The 25,210-nt window shown below is 39.8% G+C and overlaps 1 protein-coding gene across 1 annotated transcript in view; it reads left to right on the plus strand.

Annotated features, from left to right (window-relative positions):
- The window catches only part of DNAH8 (dynein axonemal heavy chain 8), a 396,454-nt gene that overhangs the window by 358,331 nt on the left and 12,913 nt on the right, over positions 1-25,210 (plus strand). Inside the window, exons 89-91 of the mRNA XM_064597567.1 lie at positions 7,952-8,108; positions 12,268-12,420; positions 12,499-12,688. Coding sequence (XP_064453637.1) covers positions 7,952-8,108; positions 12,268-12,420; positions 12,499-12,688 — 500 coding nt within the window. The remainder of the gene's footprint in view (positions 1-7,951; positions 8,109-12,267; positions 12,421-12,498; positions 12,689-25,210) is intronic.

Raw genomic sequence — 25,210 nt, forward strand, 5'->3', positions numbered from 1 at the left:
AAATAGGCAGGGAATGATCCCAGTCTTTTGGTACCGGTTGAGACCTGATTTATGACCTAGGATGTGATCTATTCTGGAGAATGTTCCATGGGCACTAGAGAAGAATGTGTACTCTGTTGCTTTGGGATGGAATGTTCTGAATATGTCATGAAGTCTATTTGGTTCAGTGTGTCATTTAAAGTCTTATTTCCTTGTTGATCATTTGCTTAGATGATCTGTTCATTTCAGTGAGGGGGGTGTTAAAGTCCCCCACTATTATTGTATTGTTGTCAATGTGTTTCTTTGCTTTTGTTATTAATTGCCTTATATAATTGGCTGCTCCCATGTTAGGGGCATAGATATTTACAATTGTTAGATCTTCTTGTTGGATAGACCCTTTCAGTAGGATATAGTGTCCTTCCTCATGTCTTATTACAGTCTTTGGTTTAAAATCTAATTTGTCTGATATAAGGATTGCCACCCCAGCTTTCTTTCGGTGTCCATTAGCATTGTATATGGTTTTCCACCCCCTCACTTTAAATCTGGGGGTGTCTTTGGGTCTAAAATGAGTCTCTTGCAGACAGCATATCGATGGGTCTTGTTTTTTAATCCAATCTGAGAGCCTGTGTCTTTTGATTGGGGCATTTAGCCCATTTACATGCAGAGTAACTATTGAAAGATAGGAATTTAGTGCCATTTTATTGCCTGTAGGGTGACTGTTACTGTATATTGTCTGTGTTCCTTTCTGGTCTATGTTGCTTTTAGGCTTTCTCTTTGCTTAGAGGACCCCTTTCAATATTTCTTGTAGGGCTGGTTTTGTGTTTGCAAATTCCTTTAGTTTTTGTTTGTCCTGGAAGCTTTTTATTTCTCCTTCTATTTTCAATGACAGCCTAACTGGATATAGTATTCTTGGCTGCTTATTTTTCTCGTTTAGTGCTCTGAATATATCCTGCCAGTCCTTTCTGGCCTGCCAGGTCTCTGTGGATAGGTCTGTTGCCAATCTAATGTTTCTACCATTGTAGGTTACATATCTCTTCTCCCGAGCTGCTTTCAGGATTTTCTCTTTGTCTATGAGACTCCTAAGTTTTACTATTAGATGTTGGGTGTTGACCTATTTTTATTGATTTTAAGAGGGGTTCTCTGTGCCTCCTGGATTTTGATGTGTGTTTCCTTCCCCAAATTAGGGAAGTTCTCTGCTATAATTTGCTCCAATATACCTTTTGTGCCTCTCTCTCTCTCTTCTTCTGGGATCCCAATTATTCTAATGTTGTTTCATCTTACAGTATCACTTATCTCTCGAATTCTGTCCTCATGGTCCAGTAGTTGTTGATCTCTCTTTTTCTCAGCTTCTTTATTTTCCATCATTTGGTCTTCTATATCACTGATTCTCTCTTCTGCCTCATTTATCCTAGCAGGTAGCACCCCCATTTTTGATTGCACCTCATTATTAGCCTTTTTGATTTTGACTTGGTTAGATTTTAGTTCTTTTATTTCTCCAGAAAGCATTTCTCTGATAACTTCCATGCTTTTTTCAAGCCCAGCTAGTATCTTTAAAGTGATGATTCTGAACTCTAGATCTGACATCGTACTAATGTCCATATTGAGTAGGTCCCTGGCAGTCGGTACTACCTCTTGTTCTTTTTGTTGAGGTGATTTTTCCATCTTGTCATTTTGACCAGAGGAGAATAGATTAATGAGAGAACAAAATGCTAACAGGGTAACAATCTCCCCACAAAATATATCTAAACAAATCAGAAAAGACCTGAAGCTGGGGGAAAAAGAAAGGGAAAGAAAGAAAAAAGAAAAAGGAAAAAAAATAAAAATAAAAAGATAAAAACAAAAACAAAAACAAAAAAAAACAGAACAAAACAAAACAGAATATGATCAAATATGATCAGGCTGGTGCATAGATCAGTGCCACACACTAGATTTTGGGTGTATTTTGGTCTGTTAGAAGATAGTGCCTCTCAAAATTTTAAAGAAAGAAAAACTTATATATGTACAAAAATAAGGGTTGATATGATGAAGGGATGGGATATGACTGTAAAGATGAAAATTATAAAAAATTTTTATAAAAGGAGTTGATAAGAAGTTTGAAAAAAGAAAAGAGGATTAAAAGAAAAAGAAAGAAAAAAAAGGGAGAGAATGTGATCAGGCAGGAGAGTAGAACAAAACCATACATTAGAGATTTAGGGTATATTTTGATCTGTTAGAAGAAACTATCTCAAAATTTTAAAGCGAGAACAACTTATATATATATGCCAAAAATACGGGTAACTACTATGAAGGGATAGAATATGACTCTAAAAATGAAAAATAAAAATGTTTTTTTAAAAAAGGGATTGATAAGATGTTGGTTGAAAAAGGAAAAAAGAAAAATTAAAAAAAAAAAGACAGTTAAAAAAAAATTAACTTTGAAAGACTAAAGAATCATGGTAAAAAAAGCCATGGATTCTATGTGCATTATTCCCCTAGCACTGGAGTTCTGTCATTCTCATTGATCGGTAAACTTGGTCTTTGCTGGCTGTTCTCCCTGATCTTCTGGGGGGAGGGGCCTGTTGCCGTGGTTTACAAATGTCTTTGCCAGAGGCGGAATTGCCCCACCCTTGCCCAGTCTGGACTAAGTAATCTGCTTGGGTTTGCTCTCGGGAGCTTTTGTTTCCTGCAAGCTTTCCGTACAGCTTTGGAGGCCGAGAGTGAAAATGGCAGCCTCCCAATCTCCACCCCGGAGGAGCTGAGAACTCGGGGCCCTGCTCCTCAGGGCACCCCCAGAGAAAAGCAGTCAGTCACTCCCGTCTCCCTGGTCTCCGGCCGCACTCCATGCTCACCCGGCCTGTGACTGCGCATTTCTATCTCTGGCACCTGACCCCATGTGGAGTCCCCAAACCCAGCAGATCCCTTCGGTGCGCTCCCGCACCACTCCTCCCAGGGGAGGAAGGGGAGTCTCCCCGGATCTGCTGCTTGTTGGGTCCCTGCTGGAGGAGCAGTGGCCCGACTGTGCCGCGGATCATGGTTTATGGCAACCCCGAGCTGAGAGCCCACGCCTCGGCTCCGTCTCTGCAGCCGGTTTCCCCGCTCCAATACCTGGGAGCTCTGCCTCACTCAGGCACCCCCAGTCTTTCTGTGACCCTGAGGTCCTGAGACCACACTCTCCCAGTGAGGGTTCCACCCCCCGCTTAGCCACTGGAGTGACGTCTCTCAGCGGAGCCGATTCCTAAAAGTTCCGATTTTGTGCTCTGCGGCTCTATCACTTGCCAGAAGCAGCTGACAGAGGCCCCCTCCCCCGCCATCTATCCTCCCGAATATCGCCTCGGATTCACTTCTCCACACATCCTACCTTCCAGAAAAAGGTCGCTTTTCTGTTCAGAGAGTTGTTGCTATTCTTTTCTTTGATCTCCTGTTGAGTTTGTAGGTGTTCAAAATGGTTTGATCCCTATCCAGCTGAATTCCTGAGACCAGACGAAATCCAGGTCTCCTACTCCTCTGCCATCTTGCTCCGCCCCCCCGTTCCTCCACATTCTTGCCAATGCTTGTTATTGTCTGTTTTTTATTATAATCATTCTTGTAGGTGTGAAGTGATATCTCACTGTGGTTTTAATTTGCATTTTTCTAATAAATGATGAGCATGTTTTCATGTGTTTATTGGCCATTAATATAGCTTTTTTGTGAAATATCTATTTAAATCTTTTGTCTTGCCTTCCTTCTTGAAAGATAATATTGCTTGGTATATACAATTCTTGGTTTGTAGTTATTTTATCCTCACATGTGCAACACACTTTTCCATTTTCTTCTGGCTTCCAACACTGCTGTTGAGGATTGGCCATCAGTCTTACTGTCATTTCTTTCTAGATAGTCTGTTTTTCTCTCTGGTTGCTTTTAAGATATTCACTTTGTTTTTGGTGTTTTACAGTTTCATTGTGATATATTTACATCTGGATTTCTATTTATTTGTTTGTTTGTTTGTTCATACTACTTAGGAGGCACTGAATTCAACTCTTTCATCAATCCCCAGTTGTTATTTCATCCCTTATTATTTCTTTTTTATTTTCTCTCTTCTATCTTTCTGAAGCTCTCCTGAGATGTATGTTAGAACTTATCACTCTATCCTATATGTCTTTTAACCTCTCTTTCATATTTCCCATTTGTTTTCCTCTGCAGCATTCTACATAATGTCTTCAGATCTATTTTCCAGTTTCCTAATTCTTTACTTGGTTGAATCTAATCTGCTGTTTGACTCATTGTTAACTTTTATGGTAGGCAGAATAATGAACCCTCAAAGATATCCACATCCTAATCCCCAAACCTGTATAAATGTTACCTTATGTGGCACAAAGGACTTTACAGATATTCTTAAGGGTAAGGATCCTTGGATGGGAACGTTATCCTAGATTATCAAAGTAGGCCCAATTTAATCACATGAACTAGTGGGAGATGGAAACAGAAGTGTGGGTCAGAGAGATAAAATGGAAGCAGGAGGAAAGATGCAAAGTGAGAGAGGGACCTGACTTGCCATTGTCATGGACAGCTAGCAAGGAATTGGGGACCTCAGTAAGAAAGTGGATTCTGCTAACAACTCAAATGAGCAAGGAAATGAATCTTACCCAATAGCCTACAGAAAGGAACTCAGCCTTGCTGACATTTTGATTTTAGCCCAATGAGACCTATGTCAGACTTATTAACTACAGAACTGTAAGATAATAAATTTATGTTGTTTTAAGACACTTACTTTTTAAAAAGATTTTATTTTTTTACAGAGAGAGAGGGCACAAGTGGGGGGAGGGGCAGAGGGAGAGGGAGAGAAAGATTCTCAAGCTGACTCCACGCTGAGCATGGAACCTGATGCTGGGCTCAGGCCCACGGCCCTGAGATCATGACCTGAACTGAAATCAAGAGTCAGATGCTTAGCTGACTGAGCCACCCAGGCACCCCAAGACACTTACTTTGTGGTAATTTGTTATACCAGCAATAAAAAAACTAATACTGTTTTTCAATTTTAATATTTTTAAAAATTTCCAAAAGTTCTATTTGGCTCTTTTTCACATATGCTATTCATGTTTAGAGTTTCCTGTTTCATACTTATATTTTCAATCATCCTTTTTTATTCTCTGGTACAGTAAAAACATCTTCATAATGTGCATCTGAAAATTTATTATCTATGATCTTTGCAGGTCTGGTTCTGCTTTCTGTTGTTTCTACTGGCTCTTGCTCAGAGCAAGAGCTCCTGCTTTGTTTATTTATGAATTTTTAACTTTTGACTGTGAACTCGTGTCTATTGGAAATTAACTGTTGGATTCTTTGAGACCTGGTTATAGGCATATTATTCCAGGAAAGGTGTGTGTTGGTTCAACTAGCTGCCACCTGAAACTTCCTGGAAACACCTTAAAATAAATTTCTAGCTTGAGGATTTTAAACTCATATAGGTAATATGAATGAGTGTTAATTAATGCAACAAACCTGGTGAATTAAGAATTCACAGGAAGAGGCAGTTCAAGTTAGCAGCATAGGAAGATCTTGAACTAAATTCCTCCCACAGACACACCATATCTACAGCTACATAGGGAAAAATTCCTTCTGAAAGAGACCTGAAAACTAACTGAGCAGCTGCTCCATAGTGAAGTATAAAAGGGCTACATCAAGGTGGGTAGGAGAGGCAGAAATGTCATCTCACCTGAAACCTCACCCCTGGCACAGTGACATATAACTGGGAGGGATCTCATAAATACAAAGCTTCTCCTTGGGAAGCAAGGGGATTGTGCCCCACATCAGGAACTCCAACCCTTGAGAACTGTACCAGAGAGTCAAGCCCCCAAAATGTCTGGTTTTGAAAACCAGTGGGGCTTATATCTAGGAGATAACCCCAAAGGGCTGTAGGGAATTAAGATCCTGCTGTTACAGGGCTCATGTGCAGACTTACTCACCCCTGGGACTCAGCAGTTTGAAAAGCACTTAGATCATATGTGAAGGAGATTCATTTGCTAATCTTAAGGCCTCTGCTAGAGGGTCAGGAACCTGTTGGGACTCTTGCCAGGGATGGAGGTACTTGTTCACACCAGTTTTGTGTTCTCCCTCTGCCTTACTAGTTCTGGTGGGAGTATCCCAACCCCAGTGCCTCCTGTGGCCCTGCTAAAGCCAGTAGACACATGCAGCCCACACAGAGGATGTCCCTTGCATGCCTGGCCCTGGTAGCCAGGGAGGCTTGCATTTCTGGGCCCCACAGGCCCGAAACAATTGGAGCCACAGTTCTTGATACGTTGCCACCCCTAAGGCGTGGCACACACAGTGGACTAAAACACACCTCAGTCTTCCTGTGAAAATGTCTATTTACATATTTGCTATCAACTTAAAATAGGCTGTTATATTTATAGGCTGTTATATGTGAGCCTCATGGTTAACAAAGCAAAAGTCTGTAGTAGATACACAAAAGATAATAGGAAAGGAATCTAACCATAACACTACAGAAAGTCATCAAACACTACAGAAAGTCATCAAGCTACAAGGGAAGAGCAGGAGAAGAAAAAAAGAATAGAAAAGAACTAAAGAACAGTCAGAAAACAATGAACAAAATAGTACTGAGCACATACCTAGTAATAATTACTTCAAATGTAAATGGGCTAAATTCTCCAATCAAAAACATAGACTGGCTGAATGGATTTAAAAAACAAAACAAAACAAAACAAAAAAAACAAAAACAAAAATAAAGACCCATATTGCCTACAAGAGACTCTCTTCAAATGTAAGGACATGCACAGACTGAAAGTGAAGGAATGAAAAATGATGTTTCAGGTAAATGGAAACTGAAAGAAAACTTGGGTAGTTATATCAGACAAAATACACTTTTAAACAAAGACTGTAATAAAAGACAAAGAGGGTCATTAAATAATGATAAAAGGGTCAAATCAACAAGAAGATACAACATTTGTAAATATTTGTGTACCCAACATAGGAGCACCTAAATATATAAAGCAAATACTAACAGACCAAAAGGGAGAAATTGACAGCAATACAACAATAGAGCGATAGTAAAATACAATACAATACAATACAATACAATACAATAATAGTAGGGGACTTTACTATCCTACTGACTCTCACACTCATGCACACACACCATCTGTGTGTTGAGACCCAGCTACTTCAAGACAAAAGCTACATTTGTGCCTCTCAGAGCATCTGGTTGACCCAGAAGAGATCTAGAGAGTGAGAACAAAAACAAGAGAGAGATACAGACAGATTACTCTCTTTTAAAGCATCCTGTTCTTTTCCTCCAAAGCATGTATTACAGTTGTATTGACAAACGCACCCCTCTTCCACTAGATAGAGAGGGGCACCAAGGCAAGGATCTGTTTACCTGGACCATATTGTAGCACCTAGCTCAGTGCCTGGTACATAATAAATCTTTATTGGATGCATGGATTTTAAATATGGGTGGCTGCATTTAGACAAGTGGAACAGATGGGTGCCAATAGATTACTTTGGAAATCATAAAACAAAAGTGGGAAGTGAGAAAACAAAACAGAAAATACCAAAGAAATTTTAATAATGTGTAATTCATAGAAGAAATATGAGTGATCCTCTTTGATCTAACAAATTGTCATGTAATTATAGATTCTTATGACCAGTCTATAACTGGGGGAGAATAAAAAGAGTTGTGTTCATTGTCCAACATGAGGTTTGTAGGCTAGTGACAAGCAAAATTGGATAGTACTGCTTTGGATTACCAAGGACATTTGTGGAATCTCTTTCCCTGAAGATGGAAAGCCTTTCTTTTCTGTGATGTTCTTGATGTCTTGTTAGGAGGCAGTAGAATGGGTCTCTAGTTTTTTTCATTCCTGTGGGTTGATGATAAAGTTTCCTTTTCCCCCTCTTTTTTCTATCTGGCTTTAAGTGATCCTATCAGTTCATTTTAGCTTTGATAATTATCTCTGAACGTACATTTCCTTGCTACATTCTGAAAAGTTCACTCTTTTATCAGGTATCAGAGTAACACTGCTTCTGCTGTTCTTGAAACAATTACCAACATTCAACCCAAAGAGAGTGGAGGCGGTGTGGGAGAGACCCGGGAAGCCATCGTTTATAGATTATCTGAAGATATGCTGAGCAAACTGCCTCCTGATTACATTCCTCACGAGGTAAGCTACACACTTTGCCCCTGGTGTGTACAGGGCTATCTTTGGGTTCCACAAAACCTAGCATGGTCCTGGGACAGTAAGTTTCACTCCCTCCCTGCTCTGTTCATTCCCACTTCCTTTGCAACTCTTTCTTTTAACCTTGTGGTCTTCTCTTCCTTGGCCCTTCTCAAGCATCTTGCAAACTATGATCTGCACTTTTCCTGACACCTTTCTCCATCCGTCTCCTACTCCATGTTCTCTTTCAATCACCTTTTCTCTACCTTTTCCCATCTTTGTATTCCTCTATCTTTGCATCCCCAGACATCTTACGCCTGTAGGCTGGAAACATCTCTCCACCTCTTTCACCCAAGCCTGCTTTGTCCATTCTTTAAACTCACTCCTTGTTTTTGTCTTCTGCTCCCCCCTTCTAGTCTCTCAATCCTCCCAGCCAGGAAAGCAAGCCATTTAAATGAATTCACTCCCCACGTGGATGGCAATAATTTTCTACTTCTTTAACCTCCCAGTTGTTTGCCTATTAACCTAAATCGGTTTTTCTCAAAATATTTTTAACCTCAAGACCCCTTTACAAAATGACTGAGGACCCCAAATAGCTTTTATTTATGTGGGTTATAACTACTGATATTTAATATATCATAAATTTAAACCGACACATTTCAAAAGTCTGTATTAATTTATTGTAAAATAACAGTAATAAACCCCACTACATGTTAACACAAATAACATTTTTATTAAAAAAAAGAGTATGTTTTCCAAGACAAAAAAATTTATTGAGAATAGTGGGATTGTTTTACATTTTTTGCAAATCTCTTTAATGCCTTGTTTAACAGAAGGCAGGTAGATTTTCCTATCTGCTTCTGCATTCGATCTGTTGTGATACCACATGTCACGTAGCTCTGGAAAACTTCACTGTACACTCCTGAGAGAAGAGGAGTTAAAAAGTTAAGTGATGTCTTAGTATTACTATGAAAAACGTGCAACTTTGTGGACCCCCTGAAAGGATCTCAGGGTCTACAGGGGTCTTTGAGAACTGCTGATCTAAAAAAAAAACTTTAACTGTGGTAAAATTTCTGGGGGGTTAAAAGTTCTGCGAAAGGTCCTTCAACTTGGCCTCCTTCTTCATGCAAGAAGACAGGGTTGTGTCTTCTGGTCATCCAGGGCCTCCTCTCTCCTGTTCTCAGCCTCCACTCCTCACTGCTGATGGTCAGAGAGTCCCAGATGGGACTGAGTCAAGTGTAGCTCTTCAACCAAGAAGTGAGAGGCTAATGCCCTAGTGCTGGTATAACTATGGTTTTGTGTCTACCCTGACTTGCATCCTCAAGTTTGGGAAAAATGAACTTGTCAGTTGGGGACCCTGAGGCTGCTTGAGCTACAGGCCTCCCACTGCAATGGGTACCCTCAACAATAAGAAACATTTTCTTGCTTCTTAAAACAGTTTTTACCTCTGCTATGTAAATGGGTACCAAGGCATTTGACCAAGATACTGAAATCCATTGCTTCACATAGAGATAATTATAGTAGGGGGTAAAACATTTTTTTTTAATGGATACATAGTGTAAGTGATCTTCAGGAGACAGATGAGGCATAAAACCTGCCTTAAAATATTTTAAAACCTGGCATGTGAAGGTGAGATAAAACTCACTCTGGTTGACTAGACCACAGGTTGGTATTACCCGAGGAGGGGTCCAGGGCCTTGGGATAATTTGAGCTATCCAGGCTTGGTCAGGGCCACTTCCCCAAGTTCTCTGTTCTGGCAATATTCTAGCAGGGACTGAATGTGAGGGATGTCACTAAGTAGTTTGCTAAATGGGAAGGAGTTTGTACTGAGGCATCTAAAACTGCTTCCTCTTCCAAGATCATTTACCTTTTAGTGTCCTTTATTTCATAGAAGAGAGAGATGTGTTCTTGAAAATGGGGCTGTAAAGTGAATTTTGTAAATTGAAATATAATTACACTATTGACTTCCATAGTAAAAACGGAGCCACATTACTCAAGAAGAGACTACCTGGTCCCAGAAACATAATGAAAATCCTATGTAAGACTGCAGCAAATCTTTCATCTTATTAATAAAAAGATAATTTTAGGCTGGAACAATAACCATATTCAAAATAAAATCAGTACAAAGATTAGATTTTCAAGAGTTTAAGTTTTTCCTAAGCATGTCTCTATTGCAAAAGAAGTTTCTTGTTTAAAACTGTAAGTAGGGCAAGGTGATTTGTTTGGGGCTGTTAGCATACTAAAAGGTACCTGGGCTATTGATGTGACACTGTAGCCAATACCTGGGCTTAATTTCCCACTTGTGGGAGTTGCAAAAGTATTTCCATAATTTCCTTTTTCCTTCATTGTGAATTTCTACAGAGTAGTCATGATTTAAAGGGGGTGATATATATGCTATTCAGCCACTGGAGGCTGAGGGGCTCGAAATGAGAATGAGGAGGTAGAGCCTGCAAAAATGTAAGTTCTAGAACCAGGAATTTAGGAGAATGCCTGGAAGTTGGTACAGTGACTGGGTTAGGGACCTCCACCGGCATGTTTGACTGGGATTGCAATATCATTTGCTCTACCTGCCCAGATATTCCCACCCTGGATGTTCAGTTTTGTATATCCCACACTGATTCCAAGTTTGTGCTTCCCCTCTTCATTCCTAACTCATTAGAAGTGGCCCAACTGCAGGAAAGCAGAGGTGTCTATTGCTGAGGGGGATGCTTCAGCATCATGCTAGCAAACCTGTTCTGGAAAATGAGGAGGATGGTCCACATGAGCCTGAAGCCTATCGTTTCTAATATTCCATGACTCAAGAAGGGGCTGTGAGCATTTCCAGCAGAGAAGCCTACAGTTGACTGGCTTTCTGGTGATTTGGTGGACTGGTACATTTCTCTAAATTCTCTCCCACTCCATATGCCTATCCTTACCCCTCCTATACTGGTATCTCTTTGATTGTGGCCAGCAGAAAGTTCAGATCTCTGTATGAGTTCTTGCCAATATCCATAGTCAATCTTTTCTTGGGCATAGGTCACTAAATTCAAATGTATATATATATTGGCTTATTTTCCAATAATTGTTATATTTTATTTTATTTTTTATTTATTTATTTATTTTTAAAAGATTTTATTTATTTATTTGACAGAGAGACACAGTGAGAGAGGGAACACAAGCAGGGGGAGTGGGAGAGAGAGAAGCAGGCTTCCCGCCGAGCAGGGAGCCCGATGCGGGGCTCGATCCCAGGACCCTGGGATCATGACCTGAGCCGAAGGCAGACACTTAATGACTGAGCCACCCAGGTGCCCCTAATTGTTATATTTTATTATTCCCAGACCAGATGCTTTTATATTGATCTCTTCAAAATGGTCAATAAATGATATACCAAAAGGAACAAACGACAGGTGCTTAATGGCTCTCACACAAAGTCAAATATTTTTATTGATTAGATTAGGAAAGGCTCTCTTTAGTCACACTAACCAGGGCAACAATGATCTTAGGAAGCTGCAACCAATCATTCATTGGTTACTGCTCTGTAAAGATTTTGGCCGTATTAAATTTCTGTGACATTTCTAATAACAACTCTATAAGCATTATGAAAAAAACATGCCAAACTGTACTCTTACAAAGGTTAGATTGCAAAAGAATATATTTTTTTAAAGATTCTATTTATTTATTTGAGAGAGAGAATGAGAGACAGAGAGCACGAGAGGGAAGAGGGTCAGAGGGAGAAGCAGACCCCCCGCCGAGCAGGGAGCCTGATGCGGGACTCGATCCCGGGACTCCAGGATCATGACCTGAGCCGAAGGCAGTCGCTCAACCAACTGAGCCACCCAGGCGCCCCTGCAAAAGAACATTTAACTGACACTTAGCACTTAATCATTTGAAAGGGAAAAAAGGTACAGTTTTGTTTCAGCTTTTTAAAGTACATTTCCAATTATCAATGAAGTACAATCAGTAGGAAATAAAAACAATTTTAGTTGAACAGTAGTTTCTGAGGCCTGCAAATGGGGAATTTAATGTCAAGTTGGGTTCTGCAAGAGATATTTTAGAATCCATTTGGCCTAGTAGAGCTATATCCAGAGGAAGAAAAAGAATAGAGAAAGGAGAGGTCATTGGAAGAGAAATGACAGATGATTAAAAAAAATTCATTTCTTGTATGCTTTTTTTTTTTTTTTTTAAGGTGAAAGCTCGTTTGGTAAAGATGGGACATCTTAATTCAATGAACATATTTCTTAGACAAGAAATTGACAGAATGCAAAAAGTCATCTCAATCCTTCGCAGTAGCCTGAGTGATCTAAAATTGGCCATTGAAGGAACAATCATTATGAGTGAGGTGAGCTATGATCTCAGTTGTCATTTCCCTCTTTTGTTGGTTTTTCTCATTCTTATATTTTAACTTTCTCTTTTTCAGAATTTGAGAGATGCCCTGGACAACATGTATGATGCTCGCATACCTCAGATCTGGAAAAGAGTGTCCTGGGATTCATCCACACTGGGCTTCTGGTTTACTGAACTTCTGGAAAGAAATGCTCAGTTTTCTACTTGGATATTTGAAGGGAGGCCCAATGTATTTTGGATGACTGGTTTCTTTAATCCCCAAGGTATGTGCTTATAAGAAAGTGGGCAAAGTTGGAAGATGAGCATAGTTACGTAGTAGCACTGTGTGAAATACATGTTATAATACAATAATATAGAGGTACAACTTGCTAAGTGCTGGACACATGCTTTCAAAGGTTGGAAACCACAGATGATCCTTCTGTATTTGTTTTACAAATTCAATCTGAAATTCATTCTACCATTGCTTCCACAATAAGGTAGGCAGACCTTCCATTTTTCTTCTCATCTGCTTCACCAAGGCTGTGGTTAGGACATGTGAAATAGTAAAGTTTTGTTCAAATCTCAAATCTTAATTTTAAATTTTTATGAAAATGACAAGCATGAAGCACCAAAATATGCAAAAATTGCTTCTATATTTCAGGAAATTAGACTGATTTCAAAAATGATCCTGTGGCAAAACTTTTATTGAGTGAACTTCTAGAGTCTGTACCCCCTCAGTTCCCCCCACCCGAAAAAAGTGCTTTGTGATTCTGCTGCATTTCTTCCTTCACTCTAGAAATTTTTACTGAGTTACTGACCAGATGTCTATTGACATAATAATAAGCTATATATATATATGTGTATATATATATATATAATTATATATAATTGGTAAGCTCATAAAAACTACCATGGTTAGTGTTTCAGATTTAGAAAATGTAGAGTTCATAAAGTTTTGAAACATGACAACTTTTTTTTTTTAAGATTTTATTTATTTATTTGACACAGAGAGAGAGACAGCAAGAGAGGGAACACAAGCAGGGGGAGTGGGAGAAGGAGAAGCAGGCTTCCCGTGGAGCAGGGAGCCCGATGTGGGGCTCGATCCCAGGACCCTGCGACCATGACCTGAGCCAAAGGCAGACGTTTAATGACTGAGCCACCCAGGTGCCCGAAACATGACAACTTTTTGCTAACTACAATATGGATAGTTTTATTTCAAGTAATTCTTTCTTTTAGTTTTTATTTAAATTCCAGTTAGTTAACATACAGTGTAGTATTAGTTTCTGGTGTACAATATAGTGATTCATTGCTTCCATGCATCACCCGATGCTCATTACAACAAGTGCCCTCCTGAATCGCCATCACTTATATCACCCATCCCCCCCCCTCTGGTAACCATCAGTTTGTTCTCTATAGTGAAGAGTCTGTTTCTTGGTTTGCCTTTCTCTGTGTGTGTGTATTATTCCCTTTCCTCATTTGTTTTCTTTCTTAAATTCCACATATGCATGAAATCGATGATATTTATCTTTCTCTGACTTATTTTGCTTAGCATAATACTCTGGCTCCATCCACTTTGTTGCAAATGGTAAGATTTAATTCCTTTTTATGGCTGAGTAATATTCCTGTGTGTGTGTGTGCGTGCGTGCGTGCATGTGTGTGTGTGCATGTGTGTGTGTATAACATCTCTTCTTTATCCATTCATCAATCAATGGATACTTGGGCTGTTTCCATAATTTGGTTATTGTAGATAATGCTGCTATAAATATCAGGGTTCATGTATCCCTTTGAGTTAGTAGTATTTTTGTATTCTTTGGGTAAATACATAGTAGGGCCATTGCTGTATCAGAGTAGTTCTATTTTTAACTTTTTTTTTTAAAGATTTTATTTATTTATTTGACAGAGAGAGACACAGCCAGAGAGGGAACACAAGCAGGGGGAGTGGGAGAGGGAGAAGCAGGCTTCCTGCCAAGCAGGGAGCCCCATGCAGGGCTCGATCCCAGGACCCCAGGATCATGACCTGAGCTGAAGACAACCGCTTAACGACTGAGCCACCCAGGCGCCCCTATTTTTAACTTTTTGAGGAACTTCCATACTGTTATCCAGAGTGGCTACACCAGTTTGCATTCCCACCAACAGTGCAAGAGGGTTCCCCTTTCTCTACATCCTCGCCAACACCTGTTGTTTCCTATGTTGTTGATTTTAGCCATTCTGAAAGATGTGAGGGGATAGCTCATTGTAGTTTTGATTTGCATTTCCCTTGATGATAAGTGATGTTGAGCATCTGTTCATGAATCTGTTGACTACCTGTATATGTTCTTTGGAAAAATGTTTATTTATGTCTTGTGCCTATTTTTTAATTGGATTATTCATTTTTGGGGTGTTGAGTTTCATAAGTTCTTCATATATTTTGGACACTAACCCTTTATAGGATATGTCATTTGCAAATATCTTCTCCCATTCTTTAGATTGCCTTTTAGTTTTGCTGACTGCAGAAACTTTTTATTTTGATGTGGTCCTAATAGTTTATTTTTGCTTTTGTTCCTGTTTCCTCAGGAGACATATCTAGAAAGAAGTTGTTATGACCCATGTCAAAGAGGTTATTGGTCATGTTCTCTTCTGGGATTTTTATGGTTTCAGGTTTCATATTTGGGCCTTTAATCCATTTTTTAATTTATTTTTGTGTATGGTGTAAGAAAGTGGTCCAGTTTCATTCGTTTGCATGCTGCTGTCCAGTTTTCCCAACACCACTTGTTGAAGAGACTGTCTTTTTACCATTGAATATTCTTTCCTGCTTTGTTGAAGATTAATTGACCATATAATTGTGGATTCATTTCTGGGCTTTCTATTCTGTTCTATTGATCTATGTGTCTATTTCTGTGCCAGTACTCTAGTGTCTTGATCACTACAGCTTTGTAATATAACTTGAAGTCTGGAATTGTGATGTCTCCAGCTTTGCTTTGCTTTGCCAAGATTGCTTTGGCTATTTGAGGTCTCTTGTGGTTCCATATAAATTTTAGGATTGTTTGTTCTAGCTCTATGAAAAATGCTGTTGGTATTTTGATAAGGATTGCATTAAACGTGTAGATTTCTTTGGGTAGCATAGATATTTTAACAATATTTGTTCTTATGATCCATGATCATGGACTGTCTTTCCAATTTTTTGTGTCATCTTCAATTTCTTTCATCAGTGTTTTATAGTTTTCAGAGTACAGGTCTTTCACCTCTTTGGTTATGTTTATTCCTAGGTATCTTATTATTTTAGGTGCAATTGTAAATGGGATTGATTCCTTATTTTATCTTTCTGCTGAATTATTATTGGTGTATAGAAATGTAACAAAGTTCTGTACATTGATTTTGTATCTTGCAACTTTCCTGTATCAGTTCCAGCAGTTTTTTGGTGGAGTCTTTAGGGTTTTCTACGTAGAGTATCATGTCATCTGCGAATGGTGAAATTTGACTTCTTCCTTGCTGATTTGGATGACTTTTATTTCTTTTTGTTGTCTGATTGCTATGGCTAGGACATCTAGTATTATGTTGAAAAAAAAGTGGTGAGACTGGACATCCTTGTCTTACTTCTGACTGTAGAGGAAAAGCTCTCAGTTTTCCCCCATTTAGGATGATATGAGCTGTGGCTTTTTCATAGATGGCCTTTATTATGTTGAGGTATGTTCCCTCTAAACATACTTTGTTGAGGGTTTTTATCATGAATGAATATTGTACTTTCTCAAATGCTTTTTCTGCATCTATTGAAATGATCATATGATTCTCATCCTTTCTTCTATTAATGTGATGTATCACACTGATTGATTTGTGAATATTGAACCACCCGTGTAACCCAGGAATAAATCCCACTTGATTGTGGTGAATGATTCTTTTAAGGTATTGTTGGATTAGGTTTGTTAGTATTTTATTGGGGATTTTTGCATCTGTGTTCATCAGAGATATTGGCCTGTAGTTCTCCTTTATTGTAGTGTCTTTATCTGGTTTTGGTATCCGGGTAATGCTGGCCTCAAAATGAATTGGGAAGTTTTCCTTTTCTATTTTTTTGGAATAGTTTGAGAAGAATAAGCATTAACTCTTCTTTAAATGTTTGGTAGAATTCACCTATGAAGCCATCTGGTCCTGGACTTTTGTTTGTTGGGAGTTTTTGGTTACTGATTCAATATCTTTGCTGGATATCTGTCTATTCAAATTTTCTATTTCTTCCTGTTTCAGTTTGGTAGTTTATATGTTTCTAGGAATTTATCCATTTCTTCTAGCTTGTCCAATTTGTAGGCATGTAATTTTTCATAATATTCTCTTCTAATTGTTTGTATTTCTGTAGTGTTGGTTGTTATTTCTCCTCTTTCATTTGTGACTTTGTTTATTTGGGTCCCCTCTCTTTTCTTTTTGATAAGTCTGGCTAGAGGTTTATCAATTTTATTAATTTTTTCAAGGAACCAGCTCCTGGTTTCATTGATCTGTTCTATTGTTTCTTTAGTTTCTATATCATTTATTTCTGCTCTAATCTTTATTATTTCCTTCCTTCTGCTGGTTTTAGGCTTTATTTGTTGCTATTGTCCTAGGTCCTTTAGGTATAAGGTTAGGTTGTTTATTTGAGATTTTTCTTGCTTCTTGAGGTAAGCATGTATTGCTAATACGTCCCTCTTAGAACCTCTTTTGCTGTATCCCAAAGGTTTGGGACCACTGTGTTTTCACTTTTATGGGTTTCCATGTATTTTGTTAAATTTCTTCTTTGATTTCATGGTTGGCTGATTCATTGTTAGGTTGCATGTAATTTAACCTCAATGTATTTGGGGTCTTTCCAGATTTTTTCTTGTGGTTTCATAGCTACTTGAGATAATTCCTGGCCAAAATAAAGTAATGTTGGGTTCCTTACAGTTCGGCACCTTATAGCTCCACTAGTAATCTAAGAAGTATTCACATATACAAGTTTAGGAAGCATTATTGCTACTCACAATATGGTTGAATCTCATGAAATATTAAGTGAATAATAAACAGAACACATTACAGTGTGGTTATACTGTATACATTGTAGTCTAGGGGTAATGTATGTATACTGTATGATTCCATTTACACAATGAATCAAAATTGGCAAAACAGACACATAGTGTTAAAAGTCAGACTAGTGGTTGCCCTTGAGAGAGAGAGGGCAGTGATTGCAAAAGGGCAGAAGAGGATTCCTGGAGGTCAAAAATGTTCCATTTCTTGATCTGGATGTTGGTTACATGGCTATTCTCTTGGTGAAAATTCATCAAGCTGTACACTTAATGATTTGTGCAGTTTTCTTTATATAAATAGTACTTCAAAATGGTATATGTAATTGTTCTCTGTGTACATACATTCATTCACTCATGCATTTTCAAATATATTAACATTTTCTAAACTTAAACACTAACCGTGGTTGTTTTTATGAGCTTACAAAACTATACATAGTATGCTATTATTTCAATAGGCTTTAGAATTGTAAAGGACAGCTCCAAGATTTCACTTATCTATTATTCTCCCAGAATTTCCATTGAATTTGGGGAGGAAACATTTTTATTATCGTTCTTGGATTTTGTGAATCTACTTATGAGCCTCTCTTTCCTCCTTTACCAGCCCTCGATTTGAGTGAGTTTTCACCAGGTAATTCTTGGCTTGAGGGCCTGAAGAAATAACACTTAACTTAATTAGGGTTGTCTAACCATCTTCCATTTGCCAGCCCCTCTGCTAGGTGCTTTCAATAGAGAGAGATTTGAGACCCAATACATCCCCTAAAGGAGCTTATAATCTGATTGGTAAGACAGACCCATCAGCAACTTTAACATAATGCGATAAGTGCTCCACCCAAGTGAGAACCAAGTGCCACAGTAGTACAGAGGACAGGGAAATGAATTCTGCCAAGGGAGGGCTCCAGAAGAGCTTTATACAGGAAGCATGGAGTAGGATTTGCAGGGACTCAAGAAAAAGGGCATTCCAGCCAGAGACCTGAGCAAAGACAAGGCATGAGGAAAGAAGAACAGCAGTGTGCCCAGAGCTCAGGAAGAGGGAGAAGAGATGGATGGCAGGCTGGAGTGCGGAGTCTTCTGGGGGGAGGTTAGGCCACATCATAAAGGCAATTGGAAGTCCACAGAGATCAGAAGATAATCCCAGGAGAAGGTAGAGAGTAGACTGGAATATGGAGGTCCAGAGCAACGTGACTTAACCATGTAAAGAGGAAGGGACAGATTTGATGGGGTGATTAAATGGGGGATCTTTGAGAGAACAGAGAATGGCAATGGCTGAGATTGAAGGCCTGTTCCAGATAGCACTGGAAGAAGGACAGGTTGGGAGGAAAGCAAGGAACACTGGAATTGTCAGCTAGTACTGGTAGGATATTCACGTGGAGAGGTGTGTTGGCCAACTTGGAGTTCAGGAGAGGGGTAAAGATCAGTGATTTTTAAAAAGATGTGAGGTCATTAACTACATTTTTGATATTCAGAAACCAAGAGAGATGGGTTGGTTGATCCCTGGCTTTCCATAGATGCAGACCAAGTTAAGTCGTGTATCACAACACACAATCTCTTTCAATGATTGTTTTTTATCCCCATTAGAATTATGACTTAAAATAGCAAGGTATTAATATGAACTAATATTTAATTGTTACTATTTGTTAAGAAATGTTACAAGCCAGAACTTGTATTTAAAGAAATACAAATACAACATTTGTTTCTCGCCTTGTCAATTTTTGCCATTCTAACTGGTGTAAGGTGGTATCTCAATGTGGTTTTGATTTGAATTTCCCTGATGGCTAATGATGATGAGCATTTTTTCATATGTCTGTTAGCCATTTGTATGTCTTCTTTGGAGAAGTGTCTGTTCATGTCTTCTGCCCATTTTTTGACTTGATTATTTGTTTTTTGGGTGTTGAGTTTGAGAAGTACTTTATAGATCATGGATACCAGCCCTTTATTTGTACTGTCATTTGCAAATATCTTCTCCCATTCTGTGGGTTGCCTCTTTGTTTTGTTGACTGTTTCCTTTGCTGTGCAGAAGCTTTTCATATGGTTTCACTTATTTGTGGAACATAAGGAATAGCCTGGAGGACATTAGGAGAGGGAAGGGAAAAATGAGGGGGGCGGGAATCAGAGGGAGAGATGAACCATGAGAGACTATGGACTCTGAGAAACAAACTGAGGGTTTTAGAGGGTAGGGGAGTGGGGGATGGGTTAGCCCGGTGATGGCTATTAGGGAGGGCACTTACTGCATGGAGCACTGGGTGTTATATGAAAACAATGAATCGTGGATCACTACATCAAAAAGCATGATGTGGGGCACCTGGGTGGCTCAGTCATTAAGTATCTGCCTTTGGCTCAGGTCATGATCCCAGGGTCCTGGGATAGAGCCCTGCATCAGGCTCCCTGCTCGGTGGGAAGCCTGCTTCTCCCTCTCCCACTCCCCCTGCTTGTGTTCCCTCTCTCGCTGTGTCTCTCTGTCAGATAAATAAAATCTTAAAACAAACAAACAAACAATGATGTATTGTGTGGTGACTAACATAATAAAATAAAATTTAAAAAAAGAAATACAAATACAGACATACATCTGTTTTCTATATTTGTTAATAATACTAATCCTTTCTCTTTTCTTCACTTCTGTTTTCAGCTTAAACTTTGATTCTTTCTCTCATGGCTCTCCATATCTTCGAAAGCCCTGGACTTATTTAAGCATGTTACCTTTACACACAACCACCTAGACATACACCCTTACCTATGATTGCTTTCTATTTATAGCATAGAAAAGTGGAGATCAGCTTTCTCTGCATACTAATCACTTGTCTGCTTCCTTTTCCTTCTCTTGACATAAGAAATAAATTACTTTCTGTTCCATATTACCTGACCAAATCTGGAAAACATAAAGATTACAGCAACTTCATGCATGTTCACAAGCAGTGTGCAAGCAGATAAAGTGCTTTCCAATTGGAAGCCTCTCTGGTCACTATTTGACATCAATAATTGATTTTTCAGCATGACTATATCTCCTGGGTTTTATATCTTCTAATCCAGTCTCCTTTGATGAAATTTCTTTCTTTGGCTCAAGGTATTTAAGCAAATGGGTTTTTTCAATTAAAAAAAATGTTTAAGTAAAACACAATGAATGCACTTTGCAATGAAGCCATAGTTTCATCACAAATATGTATAGTCAAAATCACCTAGGCTATAAAACATATGAAAAAACATTTACACATATGACCATTTATTTTGTGTTCTTATAATGTAATATGGCATCTAGTACTGTCTGATGTGTGTTTCCCATCATGCCTCTGGTGATTGCTCCTCAGGCCTAAGTGACTTCAAGACCCATGCTGCCACAATGACAGGTGACAGGACTTGTGTGCCCCCACCTGTCTGTGCCTGAGTTGATGCTGTTTATAGCATTGCTCCTTTGCCTTATGGTGGCCTGATATTTTGTCAGTCATACTTGAAGAGGCTGAGTCAGCCGCCACGGAGTGGCTTCACAGGCATTTCTTGTAGCAGTTGGTGAGCTCAATCATGTGGCAATTAGGTCTGATTATTAAAATGGTCAAGCTGTCTCTATCCATGATCCTATAACATTTGTTTGATGGCTCAGCTTTTGGCAGTGCGTGGATTTGCCTCCCAATGGATTACTCAGGCCCAAGAGAGCCTTTGTGCTCCACTGGGCTTTCCCAGCTGTCATTGATACACATGTTCACATATTGTTTAAGATTGTGCTTCTCAGGATTCTTGAAGGATTTGTTTGGTCTCTGGTTCCCACAGGTGTAACTTTTCAGAGCATCATGCACACATGATTGATTCTAATTTGTGTGTGTGTGTCTGTGTCTGTGTCATAAGTGTAGACTATGAATTATGAGCCTGACTTCAAGTGGGTCTTGACCACCTTGCAAAACCTCTTGATAGCCATGCTTTACCATTTGACGTTAGGTATGATTCACATGCTGCTAATGCAGGGGCTATTAGCACATAATGCTAATGCTCTCCAGGCCTCACACCTCTATAGGAGATTGAACCATGCAGTATCATTATTCTCCAAATGCGTAACTCAATCTGGAGCTTAATGCCAATTGGATGCCAATTTGCATTAGTTTTCTGTTTTCTCTTCAGTGTCTCAACAACCATGTCAGTTTGTCATAGCAGATATCAGTGACAACTTATATACTAGTGCAAATCAAGATTTTCAGAAAGGATTTTGCTGAAGCAAGGGGATGGATCCTTTTGTCCTGTTATCTTTTGTTATAGTAAAAATCATCTACAATCTCTTGCTTATGTACTTGTTTTCAGGGCAACGTCATCAACTAGCAGCACTCCCTCAATGCTTGTCTTATAAAAGCCTTATGTTTGTTGGATGGAAAATATACCAAGAGTTAATAGAACTTTGGGATTGAAAGGGACTGGACGATTTCTTCTAATCCCATAACAATCCTAAGCATGCCCCATAGCTACTGTTTGTGGAACATCTGAGGGAAGCCAGGTGAACCTCAGGGTTCTAAACCTCTATCTGAGTGATAGCACTTACCTGCTCTGTCCTCAAAGAGAATGATAGGAGGACTATGGACATCCTAGAAATGCCTTCAGATTGAGTAACAACCCGTCTTCCTTGCCTTCATGTGGGAGGGGCTTAGGTGCACCTGGCTTTAGTCACAACTACATCCTTTATAATTCTAGTTTCTGCACATGGTTATCTTCCTTACCAACTGTCAAATCCCTTGTAATCTGGCCAGACTCATCATTGCTTTCTGCAAGGCTACCAAATCTAGTGACCTCCTTGCCAACTTCATTCCCCTTAACTATGCTAGAATGCCAATTCTGGAAACTCTTTCACACCTTGGCTTTCATCCATTACCTTCCTTGGTTCTCCTCCTACCTCTCCTAGGACTGCTTCTCGGTCTACATTGTAGGCTCTTCTCAAGCAAGTTCTGCCCTTGGCCTGGTACCAACATGGATGACATCAGCTATTCTCACAGATGAAACTACTTATGTCTACTTATGACTGACTCATCCAAAGTCCTGTTTCAAGATTCTGGCTCTTCACTTCCAACTGCCAGTATAGAATATTCCATCCTCCTGGAACCTCACCAGTACTACTATCTGGTCATCTTCCTCCTAAACCATCCTTATCAAGATTCTGCTACGTTTGCTTGTGTATCACCATGCACCAGATCACCCAACTCTTGTGAATGGTCCTCTCACATCCAAACAGCTTGGAAGAGGGAAACTTGGAAAGCCTACTGTGGTGGCAGGCAAGAGGGGAAAGTAGAAAGTAGTGACAGATGCTACCAGAGGTCAAGTAAGATGGGACCAAAAGTGGTCAGATGGCTTTTTTTTTTTTTGTTAAAGATTTTATTTATTTATTTGACAGAGAGATACACAGCAAGAGAGGGAACACAAGCAGGGGGAGTGGGAGAGGGAGAAGCAGGCTTCCCGCGGAGCAGGGAGCCCGATGTGGGGCTCGATCCCAGGACCCTGGGATCATGACCTGCGCCGAAGGCAGACACTTAACGACTGAGGCACCCAGGCACCCCCAGATGGCTTTATCAATAAGGGGACTGTTGTCAAAGGAAGTGTGTCAGTGGAGTGGATGGGAAAGTGGAGGAGTCAGACTTCAAGGTGAGTGAGTGAAACAGGAAATGGAGAGACAGAGAGTATAGACAAGAAGGATAATTGTCTCAAGAAATTTGGCTTTGAAGAGGAGAAGCAAGTTGGAGGAGTGGTTGTAAGAAGAAAGGATTCTTTTTTTTCTTCTTGTAATGATAGGAGAGGCTTGAATCTATTCAAATACTCGTGGGAAGAAGCCAGGAGAGAGAGAGAGAGATCGAGTGAGAGTGCAAAGATAACAGAGAGGGGTAAAAGAGGCAAAGAGGGGCTGGCTCCCAAGTGGAGGGATGTACTCCAAACAGGTGGAGGGACACCATACCCATTGTAGTAAGAGTAATAAGGGAGGAAAATGTGTAGGTGCAAGTGAGTTTGTCAGTTTGATGGCAAGAAGTTAAGGGGGTCCCCATCTGACACTTTCTATTTTCTCCTTGAAGAAGGAGGCAAAGTGATCTCAGGAGCAAGAAGGTGTCGGAGGAGAGATTTAAGGAGAATGGCAGATGTTTGAGAAAGTAGGCTACTGAGGGGGACAAGGAAAGATTGCTGAATGGTTTTGAGAATCCCATCAAGTCTAGTGGCAACTGTGTAATGGTCTGACTATTGTTTGGCAGCCTGGAATAGGTGTAGGAAGGGGGACATTTGGATTCATCTCGGGTTGGCGTTTTGCTGGGAAAATGATGAAAAGAATGGATCTAGACTACATAGGAAAGAAGTGAAGAAAAGGTGAAGTTCAAGAGGTCTTCAGAAATGATGAGGTCAGGGAATTCAGGTCAAGATCCTAAATGAAGGCTGAAGAAGCCCAGGTGATGGAGGATGCTCAATGAATGGGGGCAGATAGTATTGGGGGCATGTGGCCAGGGGATGTGCTTATCAGAGCACCAGAGATTCTCAGAAAGAATGAAGGGACAATTGGGAAGGACTGTGTCTTTAGAGTTGAGCAAGGCTCCTCTTAAGAGGAAGAAGATGGAGAGATTGTTCTGTGAAGAGGTGGAAAAATGGGAGAGTTGGTTAACCATCAAACCACTCCGGAGGGAACAATGGAGAGGTTGGTTGGGGCAAGGGAAAGGAAGCCTAAAGTAGCACATAGAGAAGATAGCACAGTTCAGGGAATTAACATTTTGGCACATGAGATGTGGTGGATTGAGCAGATGCCAGAATTAGCCCCAGGTTTCTCACTTGTACTCAGGTTCTGTTGGAGCCAACCATGTCCTGGATTAACAACAGCACAGAGAACAAGTGTGCCTCAGGGGGCTGTGGAAGGAGTCTGCTCATACTACTGACAGCCTTCCTAATATTTTGCTTGTACTGTGAGGCATTTCTGTTCCTACTTGTCAAATTTGTTCTTAAAACAAATGTGTGTCAGTGAACTGTCAGTAGCCCGCTGTGCAGATCTTTTTACAGAGCAGTGGTTCTCAGCCCTGCCTCTACAATTGAATCACCTGGGAAACTTCTAATATATAGTAATGCCTGGGGCTCCAGACCAATTATATCAGAACCTCTGGTGATGAGGCCTGTAGAGTCTGTACAATTAGTTTTCTTAAAAGCTCCCTTGGTCATTCTAATGTGTAAAGAAGCTAGGCCTTAGGCTTGCTACCCAGTATGTGGTCCACCAGCCAATAGCGTTGTTATCACCTGGGAGCTTGATATAAATGAGGAATTTCAGGCCCCCACCCTTGACCTACCTACTGAATCATAACGTGTGTTTTAATACGAGCTTTTTCCCCAGCTGATACCTATGAACATGAAAGTTGGAGAAGCCCTGCCTTGAAACAATGCTGATTCTGGGGTCTCACCTCTGATTTTATTGATCTGGGTTGTGGCCTGGGAATCCGGAGTTTTAAAGGCTTCCCAGGTATTTTTAATTTTCAGCCAAGCTTAAGATTCCCCCACCTTACAGCATCTAGCAAAGCATCAGGAGAGGTGCCTGGTGCCTTTTTATTCAACTGGGTGGATCAACCCCATCTTTGATTAATGATTTCTGACCTTTATTTAACTTACTAATGAACTCCATTTGCTTCTCATTTGGGGGAAAAACTGCCTGTCATACACTTGTGGCAGGAACATCATTTCTCCTCATCTTTGGAGATGCTACTGGGAGGCTTGGTAACTAATAAGACAGGAAATACTGTCCAACCTAAGGCCCATTACATAAGGACTGGTTCATTTATTAAAGGAAAAAAATGGCCGACAGGACTATTATTACAGAATGCCAACCTC

The sequence above is a fragment of the Mirounga angustirostris genome, unplaced genomic scaffold (genome assembly GCF_029215605.1).
Source record: "Mirounga angustirostris isolate CCGP_5_RB_7025 unplaced genomic scaffold, mMirAng1.0.hap1 SCAF_8, whole genome shotgun sequence".
NCBI classification, from domain to species: Eukaryota; Metazoa; Chordata; class Mammalia; order Carnivora; family Phocidae; genus Mirounga; species Mirounga angustirostris.